Source organism: Pezoporus occidentalis, unplaced genomic scaffold, assembly GCF_034315485.1.
Source record: "Pezoporus occidentalis ecotype Australia unplaced genomic scaffold, CSIRO_AGI_Poc_V1 ctg261, whole genome shotgun sequence".
NCBI classification, from domain to species: domain Eukaryota; kingdom Metazoa; phylum Chordata; class Aves; order Psittaciformes; family Psittacidae; genus Pezoporus; species Pezoporus occidentalis.
Window position 1 is genome coordinate 257,769 of NW_026914513.1, and position 20,349 is coordinate 278,117.

A 20,349-nucleotide genomic window follows, 5' to 3' on the forward strand; every position below is an offset into this window, starting at 1 on the left:
GGTTTGGTTTTGTTTCTTGAAGAATCCCAGGAATAATATTCACAACATAGCAACAATTGCCTAGGGGTTTTGTGCACCCATGCAAGCTTAGCTGCTGAGGGTTAGGTTAGTACTGATATTCACACGGGGTAAAGGCAGGAGTTACTATAGAACATTAACTTAGGATGATCAGAGAGTGTTTTTGTCAAGGTCTGTTTCGTTTATTCTTTATTTATTCTGGTTCCTGGAAAGATTACTTTAGGGCCTTTAAATAAAAGAGGAAAAGATGTGTGAGCATGCTGATTTGCAATAATGATAAAGGAAAGGATAAACATGTAGATAGAGTCAAAATCATGCACTTTTTTAAAACTGGGGTTGCCTGTTCATCTGTCATAAAACAACAGGCTTCCAGTTCTGACAGATTCTTCCTCTGCAGTCTCTGAGGGGGCCCAAACTTATCAGTACTCAGTCTATAAATGGAAAAGTTTATTGGTGAGTGGTGTTTCAATATCAATGGACTGGGGTGGCATTTTTTCCAGATTTTCTTGGAAGATAAGGTAGTCTGCCCCAGACAAGATGCATGCATGGATCCTTTTGAGAGTGCCTGCTATGCTGAAGAGCATGAGCTTTGTTCAACAGCAAGCTGATATACTAGTAAATGTGTGGAAAATAACAAAACGTATCCCAAAGCTCCCTGCTCTGAGTCAGTGATTGAATAGATAAATCTTATTAACCTTTCAATAGTCCCAAGCTAAAGCTGTTCTTATCACTCCTATAGACTCCCTGAGGACATCTATTAAACTATAGTTGCTGCACATGATACGTAAGGAGAAATGCTTAACCTGGGAATATTGTTTGATCTAGTGTTTTGTCATTGGAAAAAATGTAACTCTGTTACACTCATAAATTATTAACAGGCTTCCACAAATGTATCCTTAGCTTCTAAAGCCTGTATTGGGAAATTAGAATTCCTGTCTTTATAGGTCAGGTTGTGATGGGCTGATTGCTGTAGGTTAGCAAGAGGCAGCAGCAGTGGCAAGAGATACTGCTATTAGCATGTCCTGACTATGTCCCCATCATCTTGGAGAGACATGCCCTCCAGGTGAGGGCACGCAGCTGCCATCCCTTCCATGCCTCTACTGTGTGCACTGGACCATCCCAGAGAGGACTTGTCCCTCTCTGAAAGATATTTTGTGGACATCGTACTGGAAGTGTGCATCAACTATGCTTTCCATCTTAAACCCAGGTCAGTGAGTAATATGACCTGCACGTAACGATGCATTTTGGTATTGTTTCAAGTGGCATAAACTGTATTGCAGATGCAATCAAAAGGCCAAAGCACTTGCTATACAGATTGCTGGAGTAAATCTTGGCCAAAAGGAGGCAGAAAGCTACTACAGAAAGGTCAAATTATGATTAATAACCTGTGAGTGCAGCTCTGAGAACAGTCTTCTGAGTAATTTCTGTTTTGCAATTTCACCTAAAAGCGAGTGTCCTATTAATATGTTGCCTGTGCCCAACACTTGTTCTTCTCAAACCTTAGAAGAATAGCTCTATGATGGCTAGCAAGTGTGGAAGTCGATTTCCAGGTTCTTGAACTCTTTTGCTTCTAGTGCCACTGGAATTACACATTTACGTGGAAAGAGAGAGAGAGGATTCAAATATGGTAGCAAAGTTCATCTGAAGTGAAGAGAAATGATTAAGGATTTGCCTGTGTTGGAGCAGGAGCTGCTTCTTGAGGCTTCTGTGTCCACCTGCTGTTCGTTGAGCACCCACTAGTATTTTATTATGAAATAGCCTTGAAAGGTCGTGGCCAAAAGGATAGATGAGAAAGCTAGTGATCCTTTTCTTACAGTTAGCATAAAGTAACATAGTATAGTATACATTAGGTAGCCTTTGTGTTTGGAAAATTCAGATTGCTAACAAAGACTGGTTGAGGCCTCAGGTTTCAGAAGGTATTTCTGCAATGGAAATCTCTATCTTCTGTCATGTCCTATAAAGTCATCTTTAGCGGTTACATCTGCTTCCTTCTAGTTCGGGGCACTTTCTATGCAGTGATCCATTGTGCAGCTTTGAACTTCACTCCTCCAGCCTTGTGCCTGGCTGCTGCTTGCTAGCCACTGTTGAAAACTGTGATGCCAGATCTTTGATATTGTTTTTTATGCAAACCAGACTGAAGCCAGACAGTATGTTGAGCATTGGCAACTCCGACTTCATGTCTTTTTCTCAGGAGAGATATATCTGAGGCACTGAATGGGCTGTGCGGAGAGGGCAAAGATCTTTAAAATGGCAAAGAAAACCATCCCAGATGTTCCCTTTATATCATGAACAGTATTTGGGGGAAATCTGTTGTTGTTCTTTGCTTGTTAGACAGTATACTGTCTAAAAAGGATTCCAATCCTATGTATGCTGCTTGTCAGGCAGTCTGTATAGGCTTTTGCTGAGTTGCTCACTGAATTCATTGGAGTCCTAGAAGATCAAGCAGCAGCATGCAGTTTGTTTCTCACTGAACTAAGCTGAGGTCCTCAGTCACAGATAATATGCATGGCTGCCCCCTGCAGACCTTGTGTTATTACTTTGAGCTGTTTTGTACAGACATTTATGTTACAAATCTCACCTGGGGAATCAGGGAAGCATCCACATATTCCACATATTACCTCCTCTGCCCTGCTGGAAGTGATCCTCAGCACTCTGGCAACTGATGCACAACCCAGTCTTCAAACAGACAGCAGCATGACCTGTGAAAGTCAGATCATGTTTTCTAACTAGATTTTTGTGTGTGTTGGTGTTGGGTGTTTTTTTTTTCCTGCCTGCCACAAGAATTTTGGAAACTGGTATGCTAACGGATGCAGGCTTCCCAGCATGTTCATTTTGAGGTAGACACACTGGGACAAAACACTGATGCATTTCATGGCAAGATTGAAGTAACCAATTAGCTTTATTTGCTGTTTGTAGAGAAAAACATTGTAGCATTGTATTTAATGAAAAACAAAACAAAGCAGCACTCCAAGCTCATCCTGCTTTCTGATTGTTTATATCCTCTGGTAGGTTCCTGGACAAGTGTCCTTCTGAAAAGCTCATTTTATACTGCACATGAGAAGCAGAATGCATTTGCTCATGTGTTTTGTATGCCTGCATATGAGGTAGTCATGCTGCATCCCCTTCACAATCAGTGGAGAGAAATGGATGCTGCTAGACAAGGATTCGTCTGATCTTTTTAAAACCTTCTCATGAAGATGAGGTGAGTCATGCCCTAGAAACGCCTGTTACTCTTTGTTGCTTATAGATTGGGTCCGGGATGACTAGGTCAAAATAAAAAAAAAAGAGAGATCAAAGAGGTCATAGAATAGAATCATAGGATGGTTTGAGTTGGAAGGGACCTTTAAAGGTCATCTTGTTCGGCATCTCTCTCCCACCCTCACCTCCTGCCCCAGGCAGATGAATCTCCTAAACATTTTTCACATCTCTATAGAGGGAAGCCATATAATGTATGATTATAATCCTCCTGTTTTATCATGCATTTTCTACTCGATGTCAGATGGAGCGATGGAGCTTCCTGTAATAGTGCTGCAGTACAGACCAGGTCCCCAGGCGCCTTGCCCTCAGTTACACGTGGTGATTGCTGCTCACAGCAGCCTCAAGTCCCAGTGAACAGAAGGCAGGGTGTTTAAGGAGGATGGAGATACGTTGTGACGAGATCATGGAGTAGCTGCTGTTGCTGACCAGCAACAGAGATGATAGCAGCTTTCAGGTGTCATGGCTATGCTAGTGCATTCCTGTCCCATGCATCCTGGTGTCAAATGCAGTCATGTCATGACATGATACATATTAATTTAACTTCTCCTAAACTTGCTGCATTCATAATTGTGAGAATTGCTACTCGTTTGAAGGGTTAGGAAGCTTACTGGCGCTGCACTTGTTGGTTTTTCTAAGGGAACTCAGTATCAAGAAGCAATTTGTTGCTACAAAATGCCATGCCTATACTAATGTAGGGAAAGGATGCTACAAATTTTTAAAAGTAAACAGTTGATAAACTTTCTTCAACTTGTCTTGGTTAAATTTCATAACTGTGAGTCTTGGTTAAGTTCATAATTTATCTAGCTATCAAGCAAAATGTAGGTAAGGTGATCATTAGAACATGGCTTACAACTGTGTATGAATCTGTTCTACTCTAGGTGTCTATTCACTGCCTTTCTTCCTGTTTCATCGCAGAAAGTATAGAGACACATGGAATAACCTAGATGCATTAAGGCGAGTTCAGTACTGAATGAATACAGCCTTCATACACACTGTGACTAAGCAATAAAATTGAGATGACTCAAGCCCTAAGTCACAATTTTGTGGATAATTTAACATTGCACAGATGTTATTTGCTTTTAACAATGGCAAAAATATTTTTCCTTCCTTCCTTCCTTCTTTGGTTTGGATCTGACTGGTTTGTTTAATGTTGCAAGGTGATGCATTGAATTTTATTTCTGTTCTTGGGAGGTATAATTTTTAAGTGCTCAGCCAGGAAAGTGAACCATGTTTACTCAAGGATGAGCAAAACAAAAGAAAAAGGTTGCCACCCTGTTTTATCATTCTTCTTTTTCCTTGCATCCCTCTTGTAAGTATATTAAGTAAAGCAGTTAATATATGGAAGATTATTAGATTGGTTTATCCCAAAGCATCACCTAAGGGGTTAAGTTCTCTCATTTCATTGTTTTGTAGGATCTCTGGGGAGTGTGGGCTTGTGTTCACAAGTGAATGCTGTCTGGTGTGCTCACTATCTCTGGTCTGTTCTGCACTTGCTCCCCTGCCTGCCTGCATGCATGCTGCCTTTCTCCCAGCCAGGTTGTTGGAGTAGCAGGCAAGTAGTTTTTCACTGTTGCATGTGGTATGTAACCCAACTGTTTGGACATCTGTGTGAGCCTAAAATTCTACAGCAAGGAAACAGAAAACATAATTTTTATTTTTATAAAAAAAATACTTTCTCATGTTACTTGAAGATGTTTGTAAGGGCTTAAAAACAAGCAGAAATAGACCTGTAGTGGGAGCATGGTCTAATGAATGCTTGGGCTGGCAGTACTGTATTTAGTGTTAGCTCTCTTTTTTGTATAATCAGGCATGTTAATTTACTGCTTTTTTACTCAGTAAGGTGGAATGTGTCATAGGCTTAATGAGCTTTAACAGTATTGCTTTAGTCTTTAAACACTATTTTGGTTTTGAAATGTTATTACACTAGTGATAAAAACTAGATACAACTTGCAGCCATTGACTGTGGTTGGAGAAAGATCTGCAGTCCTTTAGGTGTATGGCAGTTTAGCCAAGGTACTACCAGAAAGCTGGAATTGTGCCTGACCTAAAAAATTAACTGCTTCTGAATCCATTTGTTTTGTTTGATTAATGAATCTGAGTTTTTCTGATTACTGTGAAGTCAAACATGCTTATACCACATTACTTACAGAGAGGTATACTGAAAGAATAAGAGTTTCATTCTTTTTTTTCAGCCTGTATTTGTTCCAGTGCACTGAATTAAATTTGTATGATGTTGTTCTGTGCTTTTAATGTCTTTTCAAACAATGTTTCTTTCACTCACACATGATCCTGTCTTTAATTCAATACATGACTTGCCAGTTCATAAATTTTCCAGCTCTTATATCCAGATATCATTGAAGTTGGCTCTTAGTCAAAGAATCTGCTTACTATTTGCATTGTAATACTGACTAGAACGCTAAGTATAATCCATGTACTGTTAACTGAGATCACATTCAACAAATTTGGTTTGGTTTTTTTTGCCACTTAATTTTAGTGTCTTGAGTTACTCTTCTTTACCTTGCAAATTTATTGATGCAACAAGCATTTCCTGGTGCTTCAGTACCTGCTGGTACTTAGTTTGCTTATCTGGGTGTCTGCCCTCTGTAAACATATTGTTGAGAAGCGAAGCTGGTTTTTCTTGCTCCTGTATATGGCATTCTGCAAGCAGTAGGCTTAAGTTAAAACTGGAAGAGAGATAAGTTGGCCATTACACTCTCAACATGTTAAGCTTTACATTTATCAAAAGTTCTTGATATGAAAATAACCTTTGTATGTCTTTCTGTCATTTTATTAGTCAATGTTAGCAGTCCTTCCCTTCCTTCCCTCATCATAGGTCTGCATACACCTGTGGGCCTCAGAAATAGTAACTGTGAACACGGATTATGTTTTGGTGGCTACCTAGTGATGCCATCTCAGATTTGAATTTTATTTCAGACCCCCGTGTGAATGAACTCAGGGTGACAGGATTTGTGAGTGTTAAGCAGCATGTATATGAAATGTGGCTCTTTTCATTTGAGTGTCAAAGCTGGGTGTGTTGGATTTGGATTCAGCACGCTGTGATATGTAGTGCCAGCACAGAGTTGGCAGGTGGGAACTGTGGCCTTTTGAAGCATGTGTAAGAGACAGCAATGCCACCAATCCTGCTCCTGCTGAGTTTCCAGCTTGGCCTTTTGCCTCATGCAGCTCTGGTTAGGGCAGTGGCTGGTGCCCTTTCAAGAGATGATATTATTCCAGCTTCTCATGTACCAAAAGTCAATTACAGTCTACCACACCATGTTGGAATTGGCTGCCATTAGAAATTTCTTTACCAGTATGGAAATGCTGTTTGTACCTGTCCCAGATACACCCTTGCTAGTAAATACATGTAGTGCAGACCACACTTCTCTGCTGGCAAGGAATTTACCACCAGCAGTAGGTGAAGGCTCTGCAGCTCAAGCAATGTGAAATGATGAGGTGTTTCCCATACCACTGCAGTCAGTGCACGTGGAAAATGCTGCCTCTGTTGCTGAGTCATTAATTGTTCCACATTCTGGGTTCTGGCTAAGTAAATATAATGGCTTGGTGGTGGGAGTAATTTTTTGCATCAAGCAATTTGATAATGGTACCATTGAAGAGAAGAGGATAATTCCTCTCCCTTCCTCTCACTTCTTTTCAGCTCTGTCTCTTGGGAGCAGGATGCTTCTCTTTCCTGATGAGTTGGGGGAGATACAAGGGGAAAGCATTTTGGGGGGCAGATGAAGCTGTTGATTTGCCGAGTTTCGGAAGATACATGTGGCAGAGAGAGTAGTAGTCACTGTGCCTGTGGTAAGTACAAATGTCTGTGATTGCAGTGGATTCACTGTGCTTCCTGTAGCTCTTAACTAACGTCCCTCACAAAGATTATTTTGAGGGTGTTGTGCTGTATTTCTAATTGTAACACCAGCTGTGCTAGCAGTTCACAGAAATAAATGGACATTCTTCCCAATGTAATGCTTTTTCTCCTGTAAACGCTATTTTGTTTTTTTTTTTGGTTGGTTGTTGATTTGTAAGTAGTTTTGCCTTAATTAATTCTTTTGTCTTGGGAGGGTGACCAAATGCTCTCTGGATAGGCAAGGTATCTATGTACAGTGGATGCAGGTATACTGTAGGATAAACCGCAGCTTATTTTTTATGTCTAATTTTGCTGTTATGTGTTAGTAAAAGTCTGTAATTTCTACTGTATCTTCCCTCAATGGTACTTTTGGAGAGGAAGACTATTTTAGAAAACCCTTTCCACAGGGATAAGGGAAGTGAGAAAAACACATGTATAGTGACAATTAGCAGTTGCTCTACCCGTTTTCATGAGACAAGAGAAAACAGCCACATACTCAAGTGGCTCATTTCCATGCTCTCTTGTGATTGTGTCCCTTCATTCATTCCTCCTTTGTTACTGTTTCCTTTGCAAATCCAATAGTAGATCATTGCTTTACTCTGATTTAAGAAATTAATGCTCTACCTACATAATGTAGATTAGAACTCAGCCCGCTTTTTTAGGGGGCTTTTCATTTTATCATGAGGCCTAATTTGCATTTTAGCACTCCTCAAATGCTCTATTGTGTGAAATCTTCACTCAATTTAGGATGAAAACTACATTTCCTCACCAGCCACAGGGCTGCTTAATAAAACATCAAAAGTCTGTTAAAAGGAGCATTGTCACTTTCTAAAAGCTGGCTGGCTGGTTTTGTTTTTAAACACTAGGTTGGTTCATAATTTAGCTTTTGTCAGCTAATTTATTCTGAACTCTTTTAGAGTGACAGAAAAAAACAGGGCAGGAAAGGGAAAGAGCAAATTTTCCTGTTAAATCTTAATGTGAAATACAGGCCTCTTTAAACACGTGTTGTCTAAAACAGGGAAGTCTTAAGTGGTAGCTTGTTAAAAACAGTGTCTCGTTACTTATTAGTCTCCTTTTCTATAGAGCAAGTGTTCCTGCTGGTTTTGCTGTGACCAGCAGGAACTGCTTTGTGTTTAACAGCTGCATGTATAACAGAAATGCCCACCACTTAGCAGAACAGGTACAGGAGCTAAACCTGGTGAAAAGCAACACAAGAATTTCATCTGATGCCACTGGCAACAGTATTTGCTTCTTCAGCCATTGTTAGGAAGGGAAACAAAAATAAATTCTTAAATGCTGTTTTAGTTCTCCCAGCATGCATAGTATAAATCTGCATTCTTTTATAGCATATGTGTGCTTATGTATGCGCACATGTATTTGCTTATGTATGATGATGTGGAAGCATTTTTTTTGTGCATAGCTATGTTTGTGTTTATTGTGTATGTAGTATTTGCATGCTTCAAAGTAAAATGTGCATCTGTACACATCTTTTTTTGTTTGTTTTTGTTAAGGCAAGGTGTCTTATGTGGGTTTTTTGGCGTGTTATGTTTATTTACAAGAGACTGTTCTCTTGTAGTTACCTGGATATTCTAACCAGTTAACTCAAGTTTAGCTCCAGTATGGACTAGGGTGTCTCTTCTGGTTTTGTTTGGAAGTTGTTCTCTGTTTAGAGATGGAAAAAAACAGCAACAAAAAAACACCAAACAAACAAAATCACCAGGGCCAAACAAAACAAACACACCCTCCCCCCACAAAACAAACCAACCAACCCAAATCAAAAAACAACAACCCAAACAAAAAAAAACATGAAACTCAAAAAAAAAAAAAAAGATATTTGTCTTACTTCTGGGTGGTTACAGGTTAATAAGTCACTCTAAATTCTTGCTGTATTTGCCGGAAGGGAATGGGCATTTCTAGAATGTGTCATCCAAAATTCAGTGTCTGCAGTAAGTGGATAAATCACACACTGAAAGTTCCTATTTCTCTGATTTTGACTGTAAAGCAAGTGTAATGGCCTTGCTGGGATGGAGGTGAGCCTTACATGCAGTGCTGTCCTCTGAAGCCTTTCCACTCATTAATTTTACTTCTCCCTTAATCTCAGGGAAATGAGTAGAATCATTCCTTCCACCAGACTCATGCTTATTACTGTTAGGATGAAAATATTACAAGGTGAATATAGTCATTTAAGTATATTGCAGTAGGAAGATAATTGCAGAGCCCTTGTGGGAGCATAATAATCAAACATGAGCAAGTAAATAAATGACAACATAGAAAACATGACATATAAGTAGCTCCTAATATAACCTGATAGTCTGCAAGCCATTCTTTGGTGCCTTTGAAACCATTACTAGATTAAGTCTTTCTCAAATCAGACTGTGATGGTAATGTCAAAATCACCTACACCTAGTTTGTTTGTTTGCTATGCCTTTCAGGTGGTTTGAAATAAATATACCCAGCTGTTTTGTGGCTCCAAACTACGGTTGTGCCTGGAAGTTGATTCTGCAGCTGTTCGTGAAAACAGGCTGAAGGCCTGCAGTGTGCCAGTGAGCAGAAGGGCATTCAATAACTAGGAAAATGACTGGCTTTCTTGAGGAAGAAACAAAGAAGAAACCTTGATTTCTTGTATAGTTGGGAGGCAAAGCAATACAATCTTGACCCCTGGTTAACTTAAAGAAGCATTTTTCAAAATACCTCTTGACTGTGTGGATCTTGTAACTCTGACACAAACATACCTTTGGAATTGTGCAAGCAAAACGTTGGAGGAATTGATTGGACAAAACAGTCATTGAAAGAGTGGCTGTTGAAGAACCATGACAAAGCACCTGGAGATCATCAATTTGTCATTTTTGTTGGAACATGAACGGGAAACAATATTGGGAGTTTTGAAGAGAGATGAGTATCTGAAAAAGGTTGAAGATAAAAGGATAAGGTAACCCTTTTTATTACTGTTCTTAAAAATGTGGTCCGTATGATAGATATTTTTGTGGTACCCAGTGGGATTTTCTAGATGCCTCAGAAGAAGGATGAATGTTGGGAGGTGGCACAGTTAATTATGAAAGTAAAGTGTTCTAAAAAGGTAATTGCTTGCTAGCGTGGTCGTCTGTAAACAAAAGATTTTGTCCATTGCTTCAAGGCAAAAGTCTAAGAAAAATCACAAGTGCAGAAATCCGCGGCAGGGTTTTTAAATTTCAGGTTCTGTGGATTTTGCCCACTTTGGCTGAATTTCTCCGCCTGTGAAAGGAAGGCTTTAGTGATGTTCTTGATCTTTATTCCTGTGAGAGGGGCTGTATGCTTTGTGCCTTCAGAGCTGACTGTGTGAAGGGAAGTTTGGAAGGTGCGCAAGGAGGGAAAGTAGGCATCTGCCTCTCTACAGGAGCCAACACAATATGGAGCAAATGCAAGACTGTGACCTTTTTGTTTCTGTTGCAGTACTTAAAGAATAGGTGGGAGAAGAGACACTTCATTTTTAATTACTTAGTTTTACTTACTAATAAAAAAGTAAAACTGAAAATCTCAGGTATGGATCTCAAACTCATTCAAAGGGGAAATAGAAACTCAGGGTATTAATAGAGTCCATGCGTTCTTTTCTGAGGAAAAAAAGTAAAAATCAGAGAACAATGTGTAGAGGCAGGCTGAGAGCTATTTTAGATGACTCAAATTGAGGTATTCCAGCTAAGTATCAGGTCTGCAAAGGTTCATATGTTTTCCCAGCGTGTTGCTGATGCTTCCTCTCACTTCTCACTGCCCTTTTAAACTTTTATGCAGTGCTGGTTGTGAGAAATAGGCTTAGCATGGATGTATGCAGCACTTGGTGAGGCTGCTGAGTGTAATGGTTGACAAAGGGAAGATTTCAAGCCTTTGCTGGTTTCTGTCCATGTATTCCAGGGCCAGGATGCACTGCTCTTCCCTTTGATTTGCTAAAAAGAATTTTAGACATTGTGCATTGCAAAGATGTCTTTTCAGCACCTGCTGCGGCTTTTTTTGTATAAAACTATTATTTGGAAATCCATGCAGAGTTAGCCATTGGTTTTGGATGTCTTTCTACCTTGAGAGAGCTAAGTCTAAATGCAGTGTTCCTGTTGGTGCGCAGCCCATTTAATGGGGGAAACGTAGTGGCTTTCATGATTTGTCAAATTTTTTTTTTGATGATTTGTCATGTGAAGAAGAAAACAGAACACAAGAAAACAGATGGAAAGCCATTTATTCCAGGCATTGTGCTCTAATTTGTAATAGGATAAGCATTTCAAAGTAAGTATTTCAGGTTTTTAAAGTGGTGGCTTTGAAAATATGTGATGAGCCAGTAGTCATCAATCAAAGGCATTGGTATAAATTGCAGCAGTGTTATCAGATAACTAGCTTCCCAAGGCCCCCAGAAACTTCCTTTGTCTGGTACTGTCATTTCCCAGTCTAAACTGGAAACTCTTGAGGTTTTGTGGTGTTGTTTTTTTTTTTTTGTTGGGTTTTTGTTTGTTTGTTTGTTTTGGTGGTTTTGTGGTTTGTTTTGTTTGCTTTGTGTTGGTTAGTTTGCTTTCTTTGGTTGGTTTCATGGGGAGTTTTTTGTGTGTGTGTTTTTTTATACGATGTCTTAAACCACCTGATTTCTTTCTTTTTTTTGGCACTGCTGCAAGTTACTGTCAAAACCTATTGAGTCTGAGAAGCCAAGGCACCTCTGGAGGATGCAGTTTATTAAAGTGGCAGGGGGTATTGGTTGACCTGTGTTTCTGTACAAATGGAAAAGCAAAGGCTGAAAATTAAGTTAACCTGAAATATAATGCTAATTAGGATAACAGTGCAACATGAGGCTTCTGCGTGCTTCTAGCCACCTATGTATGAACCAATTGGTTATAGATTCAGAGTGTATTTTGAGAATTTTCACTAGACCATACTCTGCAAGTAATGACGCAATGTAGTCTTCTATATCTTGGAAGTCTTTATATAAACGATAAAGAACTGGGTAGGTAATGGCTTCCTAGGAGACTTCATATTTTTTCTTTTTTGAATACAGCTTAGCAAGGATATCTTTAATTATGGCTTATAAGTATACTTCAGAGGAACATTTGTTGTCTTTGGAATTCCATTTGGTGCAATCTGTTATATATTTTATTGAAGTACATCACAGAAGAACAAGTCCCTTTGTATTTATTTTCAAAGCATTTGTCATTCTGGCAAGATGTTTACTTGTATATTGTTCTAAAGAATTTTTAGTCTGCTGCATTCTCTCTGAATCTATCTTGATTGTTTTTTCTGTTCCTAGTTGTCTTCAAAAGCCACCATAACTCGAAAGCATCTTTCTATTCAACATGAGAGCAATAGTAAATGTAGGAGGATGTCCTAATAATTAAATTGTTAAGAATTATCATAGAATGATTAGGATTGGATAGGCCCTTAAGATCACCTAGTTCCAAGCCCCCTGCCATGGGCAGGGACACCTCCCACTAGAACATGTTGCCCAAGTCTCTGTCTAACCTGGCCTTGAAGAGTCCAGGGGATGGAACATTCACAGCTTCTTTGGGCAGCATTCCCGTGCCTCACCACCCCCACAGTAAGCATTATTTTCACTATTGCTGCTTATACTTGTGTTCTGGAGTGCGGGTGGCTGTTCTTTTTTTTTTCTTTCTGTTGTACAGATATTTCACCTGCATGCAAGAGCAACACACAAGGGAGCAAGTACTCTTTATGTGGTCTAGTTTTGGTAATACAAATAAGCAGCCTGCTTAATGTTAGAGTTTATGTGCATCGTATGTGAGTGGAAATTTTCTTTGAATATTGTTTCAAAGCTGTTAGTAGTTTACTTGTACAAATAGCTACAGTGTTCTAAACATTTCTCTGCAATGCTTTTGATGTTAGTTGAATGGCCATCATGATTGTTCGCAAATGCTAAGATTGAGTGAAATCGTTAAATTATATAGAGTTAAAAATAGTGAACTTGACTATACTGAAGGTGAAAAAGTAGGGTTTTTTAACATGTGAGTTGCTGTGAGAAACTTTCATCCAGATAACGTCAGGACATTCTAAACTAGATTTTTTGGACTGAAACGTGTATTTCTTCTTATTCCCCATCCTTTTATTATCTTAAATAGTTTTGTTCTTTTAAGACCCCATTTATGAAAACCCATGTTACTTTTAATGCATAGTGTTACAAATCATGAAATTAATACTAACTCAAAATAATGTATTTGCTGAAAGAAGGGGACGGGTAGGGGGTGTATCATGTGCTCAGGGTGTTTGATCTAACTGTTGTTGGGTTGTTTCTGTTGCAACAGCAGCCCCACTGCATCCTCCCCCACCATGGTGTTACACAGGGAACTGGGTCTGATGGTCATAGCATTTTGCCTTTGGAGCTAGCTCTTCATCTCAATATTATTATGCTACTATAGAGCAAACATACATGGCAAACTTACTGCTAATGTACATTGCTTTCTTACCTTGACTATTTTCCTAGGCAGCATTTAAAATACAAAGTTTCTTACCTTATGAATCAAAGCTTTGAATACCATGCTTTTAGAAGAGACCAGCCTAATAATTGCTGAACTGATAAAATAAGAAGCATGTCAATTTCTTCCAAGGATGAGGCTTTATTAGGTTATTACTTGAATCATTACCTTAGCGCTTATGTTGCCAGAAGTTGTGGAAGAATTACACCAGCCCCAGATCTGTATTGAAAAGGCAAGATAATATTCCTGTCTTTCAGCTAACTATACTGGCATCTCTTGGTCAGTCCAGAGAGATCAAGAGAAGCAGCAGGGTATTAAACCTCATTCCAATATAGGAGAAACTGTTAGCATGGATACCACCATGTGGTAACTACAGGCAAGTACTTTAGGGGGAAAAAAGTGAGTCTGAGTAAGGGAAATGAGAATTGATGTAACTGCCAAGTATATGTTTTGACTTGTTTATAAGCTACATAGTACACAGTATGGTATATGGTCTGTGTTTTTGCAAAGCTTTGAAGGAAAGAGTCCTTATGTTTATGCATATTGCTCATTCATACACGTATGGGAAGTTTAGGAGGTTGATTGTCTGGCAGCCATCTCATTTGTCAAGTGAATTTAACACATAGTTATTTTTTGAACCAGAGACTCTTCCATCAAAAGTAATCACTATTGCCAGTACTCTAAGGGTAGAGATGCCTGTTTTGCTTTTCGATGTTCTTCAAGAATGAAGATCATCCATTGGTGAAAGAATTTCCGATGGAGACTAATTCTCATGCTTTAGGAACAATTTATTTGATGAAAGACTAGTAAGAAGAGAACAAAAAATTTGTGTTATATTTTTATTTTTGTACCAATTTTTAGATGAGAGGATGAGGGAGCTACTCAGAAATGTTTATCTGTGGAAGTTTGTCATCATTACAGTATTCAATATTATTTCAGTTCCCATGCCTCCTTTCCTTCTGTTCACTGGGCTCTGTTCTGCTGTTCATTACACCAGTTCTCAAGTTCTTTTCTTTGCAAATTCATTCTTCACCTCTCCCTGGTTCCTTCTTGTCACCAGTATACCTCTATACTCTGATACTCTTAAGATATTTGTTACCACACAGATCTTTCAGATAAGCAAAATGTGAAAAATCTGTGCTTATAAAATAAGAACCTAAACAACACTTCAGGTACTCAAATGGCTAGATTTTACAATTCAAAGGAAATCACAATGGAAACTGGTAATAGCACATCCTTTGCTGAATTGTCAATAATATTTACTATTACTTTCCACACGTTCTTTCAGACAGTGGAGGAAATTTAGTTGAATTTGGAGGAGGTACTGGGAATCAGTCTGGGGAGGAAATTTCCTTTCTCTCTCAGCTGCAGAAATATGTTGATACCAGTTTGTGCACAGAAAAATTCTCTAGTATCTATCTAAGTTAACAGCTGCACAGCTTCGGAAGGAGGATGTGTCAACTCATCTGTGCAGGAAGCAGAACTGTGTTAAGAGCAGGTGAAAGACTGAGCCAATTTTATATATCTAATATTTCTTTTCCTGATGAAATATTTAATTAGAGTTGATTGAGAACAGGATTTATTTATTTACTTATTATCTGCAATTTTTTATGACTCTCTGAACTCTGGAGATTTAGAATGGCAAAGTGAAGTTAGGAGTACTTGGATTCTACTGCTCTGCATCTTAAGATAAGAAAGGCATTTGAAATGGGGAGAAGGAAGATGCGGGACAAATTTGAAAATCAAATTGAGGAATCAGGTATGCCATTGTATTCAACACTATTTTTTACCAAAAGGGAGACGAGATGAGGTCGAAATTTTTTTTCAAAACAAAAAGGCTTCTAAAACCCTACTGAAATGAAAAAAGAAAAAAAAAATCAATCAGATTGGTATTTTAAAGAAAAAGTTACCTGACTCAAAGCAAGTGGATTGTGCTCAGAGAGTTAGAGGGCATGATAATGTTCCTTTGAGTGAATAGCTTGAGCAGCAAGTGTCATGCCTCTTGCAGCAACATAGCTATTCTGCTTCTGTGTATCTGGGGAATAAACGTTCTCTAAAGTAAAGCATACTATTAAGAAAAAACAGATCTGTTAAAGCTTCTCATTACTTTTTCCTCTTTGAAGGATTGTAAGGCTTTGGGAATATTCCATTTCTGAAGGCTACATTTGTGGATGAATGAGTGCCTTTGACTGCCTTGTGAGTTTTAGTATAGTAGGAAAAAGTGAGAATCCTTCAGGGCCTCCTGTTAGGCGGTGGGCTACTGTGCTGAGAGCTATGGCTGCTTGCTGCTCCTTAATTTGTTTTTTGTAAAACTGTGGTCCTTGATGCCTGCATTCTTTTCCTCATCTTTTCAAGGCATCAGGTTTTCAGATTCACTTGTTGGATGAACATAATATAGGATTTGACTAGATTTCACTAGTTTGGTATTGGCTAAGTCTTTGTTTGTCTCTTGCTTTGGTATTTTATGTAAGCCTCTCAGGCCCACTTTGGAAAGGCTTAGATTAAGTCATTCAGTGTTGCCTGGAATACTAGTTACAACAGAACTCTTCTCCAATACACTTAACATATTTTCTCAGACAGTAGAGGGATCTTAATATAAATTCACAGTTAGAGGAATGGCTTAAATATTCTGCTATCCTTGGCAGTAACAAACTTATTTTTAATAGCTATCTTTTATCAAATAGCTGTTGTAGTAGATAGATGGTTTAGAAACTTGAGTATATGATAAGATTCTTTTTTATCAGCAGCTAATTAAATTGGATTCTGGTGAGTTTATTTTCTCTTTCGTATTACTAGGAGAGAATTGATAAAAATTAATTCTTGTTTAGTATTTGAGATTAAAAATACCTAACTGCATGGTTAATTGGCTTCCTTTAAAATTTTGGAGAGCTCAGGTGTTGAATGGCAAAAGAACATTGTGTGCTTATATACAGCTGGCTCCTGTCTTGGCAGATGGAGAGTAGCTGTAACTCGGACCAGCTACATGCTGCACTTGCTATCTCTTTTCAGTATTGTGTAGGTAGTGTAGCTAGACTGTGGTTGTTTAGAGGGTGTAATGATAATGGATTTTTTTCAGATGACTCACTCACTCTTCCTGGCCCTTGAGACACTTCATTCGTTATTTTCTTTAGATCTGAACATATTTGTTACAGTGAATCAATAGTTCAATTCAACAGATAATATAGGGAACTCCAAAAGAAAGTTCATATCCAGTATATCTGCCCATGCATTGTTTGCTTGCTTTTTTAATTTTCATTTTTTATTTGTTTGATTAAGTGAGCAGAGAAGCTGTGGGTTGATTTATCTCCATTCCCAGAAAGTCATCAGAGGCAGCTCTGTATTAAAAAACAAGAGCAAACACTTTTTGGAATCCATACTGTTAGCAGATCAGCTATCATCTGATGAGAAAGATTTTTTTGGCATAAGCAGTGGAACTACTACTGGATAGCAGGAATAATACCTTTTAATGTCAAAAGAATATTGCTAAGTTTTTCAATATGTTGATGTCTAAGCAAGCTTTTGTTTAAAAATGCACTGTGTATTGCCTTGGGCTGATAGAGATTTCCTTATTTTAAATTGGAACTATTTAAAACACAGACTTTGTGCACAGTGATGCTTCTAATTAAGCACACAAGGCCTGAAAGTTGTAGGGGGGAAGTAGAAGGGTGGAATGGATAGAGGTCAGTGAAGGTTTTGTTTCAACATTAGAAACCTAGATGCAGTCTATAGGACACAGACAATTACCAAAAAGATGGTGAAGCATGAAATCAGACTCTACAACTCAGAGTTTTAAAGCAGGTATGTTTATTATGGCACCAGGTGCAAGGGGGATCGCTAATCCTAACTTGCGCACTGAAGGGTTAAGCAAGGAGATATTTATTACACACAAACATGCATATTCATTAGGTTCCCGAGAGTTCGGTGGGGATATTACAATTAGTGTAGGTAATCGTTATCATAAATCTCCTCCCTTTTGGCGCTTGCGCACTGCCCTCCGATGGTCGTGGGCAGGGGTCTTCAAGATGAAGTAAGTAGTCTTCCTCATGTGGGTAGGGGTCTTCAAGATGAAGTAAGCAGTCTTCCTCATGGTGCACTTTTCACCTTTGGCACAGTTGGATGCCCCAGTAATCACAAATTAGCTGAAACCAACTGTATCTGCAAGTTTCTGATAGCTGGCAAAGATTTAGAACAGTGTGACCTTTGTACAAAATTTATTGCCTCCCAAGCTAGCAGATGTTTGGGAGTCACTGTCTCCACACTAATTGATGATTAGAAGGATGGGGATGAAAGGAAACAATTCACTCTTGTTAGTAAGACTACTAAATTCTGTTATCACACCACAGACTTACAACACAAACATTGTTCTCCATCTTAGATCTAAGTTAAGTCAAAAGTATTTTAACCCTATGTTTTCCAGGCACTTGCTTTCCTTATATCAATGGCATCCCACTGCTTGTGGAGTTCCGGAAATGCAATGGACCAGTTTGATTTTATTTTTTAACTAAAAATGAGCCACTGTAAATAAATCTCATGAAAAATGAGCCTTTGCTAGTGCTTAGTATTCTGACCCTTTTTAGATCTGATGATTAACAATATTCACCTTCTGAATGAAGATGTGGGCCTGCAAAACAGAGGACCTAGTGAGAAAGCATGTGGAAAAGGCAAAGGTGCACAATGCCTTCTTCACCTCTGTTTTACTGGTAAGACAAGTCTTCAGGAATCCCAGCCCCCTGAGATCATTGTGAAAGTTCAGGGCAAGGTAAATTTGCCCTCAGTAGAAGAGAGTCAGGCTAGGGAATATTTAAACAATCTGGACAGACTGGACTGGACCGTGATGGGATGTACGCGTGAGCGCAGAGGGAGTTGGCCAATGTCATTGCAAGACTACTGTCAATAATCTTTGAATGATCATGGTGACTGGGAGAGGTGTCTGAGGGCTGGAGGAAAGCAAATGTCATTCCTATCTTCAAAAAGGACAAGAAGGAAAACCCAGGGAATTATAGGCTGTTATGATGATGGCCTGTCCTCAGAAAGGGATGGAACAACTAATCCTGGAAATGACTTCCAGGCACCTGGAGAACAAGGTCAGCAGGAATAGTCAGCATGGATTCACCAAGGGGAAGTCATGCTTGACCAACTTGATCACCTGTAGTGAAATGACCGATTTAGTAGATGAGGGGAGAGCAGTGGATGTTGATTATTTTGACTTTGGCAAGGCTTTTGACACCACAAGTTTGTCACTGATGGTGTTATTAAAGTACAGACTATAAATAGACAGTGGGGCAGCCTGAACTTGCTGAGCTCCTGGGTTGAGAGTGTTATGATCAGTGACTAATTCTGGAGGACAGCCAGCAGCAGCGTACCCTAGGGGTACTTGTGAATGAGTGGAAGGAAGAGGAAAGCCTGTCCCTTGTGGTTGTAAAGAGAAGCTTGAACATACCCAGGGAACCAAATACAGATTTTTAAGTTTTGAGTATCATTTTAGTGTGGACTCAATCATGTGATTCTGAGGGGAGAGGATTTTGAAGGCATTCAATAATTCCGAGATTTTCACTTGCCAAAGTTGCCATTATTGTGGATTGGTGAGCAGATGAAACTTTGGTAAGTGGTGGGTAAACAATACGAGAGCGTTTTCTGTGCAGAGTGTTCCGATTTGCCCTCTTCTTCCCCAGAAACAAAGTTGTCTCCCCACTACTAATAAGCTATTTTTCCTGCTGAAGGAGGCTCAGAACGAACAAGCAGACAGGAAGGGGGAAAGGAGGCTGTGGTGAATTGATCTTGGCTGGCTGCTATACACCCACCAAGCCACATTCTCTCTCCTTCCCTGACCAGGACAGGCAGAGAAAATGGGATGAAAAAAACTCATGGATTAAGATAATGGCAGGGAGATTGTGTACCATGGGCAAAATGGACATGACTTGAGGAAAATCAATGTAATTTGTCAATTTAATAAAATAAAAAAAAAATAGGATACAGAGAAACAAGGACAAAACTGAAAACACCTTTCCCTGACACCCCATGTTCCTCCCAGGCTCAGCTTCATTCCTTGTTCCTGACTCTTTGATCTTCACCCCTGTCGGAAGTGGTGCAGGAGGATGAGGAATGAGGGTTGGGGTCAGCTCATAATGCTTTTTCTCTGCCACTCCTTCCTCCACACACTTTCCCCCTTTTTCCCCTGTTCCAGAATAGGCCCTTTTGAGAGGGGTATAGTCCTTCAGGAGCAGACTGCCCTTGTGTGTGTCCTGGGACGCAGTTCTTGCCAGGAGCTTGCTCCAGCAGGCACTCTCCATGGGCTGCAGCTTCCTTCAGGGCATGTCCACCTGCTCCAGCATGGGATCTGCCACAGGCTGCAGGGTATATGTCTGCTCCAGCATACTACTCCATGGGCTGTAGAGAGACAACCTGCTTCTTCTCCATGGGCTGTAGGGGACAGTACATCATCAGGAATTCTGTGTTTTAGTGGAATGCAAGTGACCATAGCCTTGGTGATAATTAGATGTCTTCACAAGCAATGAAAGCTCTATTTGTTACTCAAGTGGATAGATAAGTTAGCTCTTTTAAAATGGTGGTGATTGGGAGAATTTGGTCACGGGGTGTTGGTTGGTTGGGGGGAGGCTTGTTTTTGTTTTTTCGCTTAGTTTTTGGTCCAGAACAAGCAGATAGATTGACTTTTGTTGTTCGAAGGCAGGCTTGTCTAGGAAGTAGATCCAAGGAGGGGGTGGTAAAAGCTCTGCCTTCCCTGTGCACAGTGGCAATATTGCAGCACAGCTGGCAGTTGCTGGAGTGCAG

General features: G+C 39.5%; 1 protein-coding gene across 1 annotated transcript in view; it reads left to right on the top strand.

Annotated features, from left to right (window-relative positions):
- SYTL5 (synaptotagmin like 5) overlaps positions 1–20,349 on the top strand; it is a 77,831-nt gene that overhangs the window by 15,332 nt on the left and 42,150 nt on the right. The window contains exons 2-3 of the mRNA XM_062624093.1: positions 3,028–3,220; positions 9,559–10,055. Of these exons, the coding sequence (XP_062480077.1) occupies positions 9,937–10,055 (119 nt within the window). The 5' untranslated portion in view covers positions 3,028–3,220; positions 9,559–9,936. The remainder of the gene's footprint in view (positions 1–3,027; positions 3,221–9,558; positions 10,056–20,349) is intronic.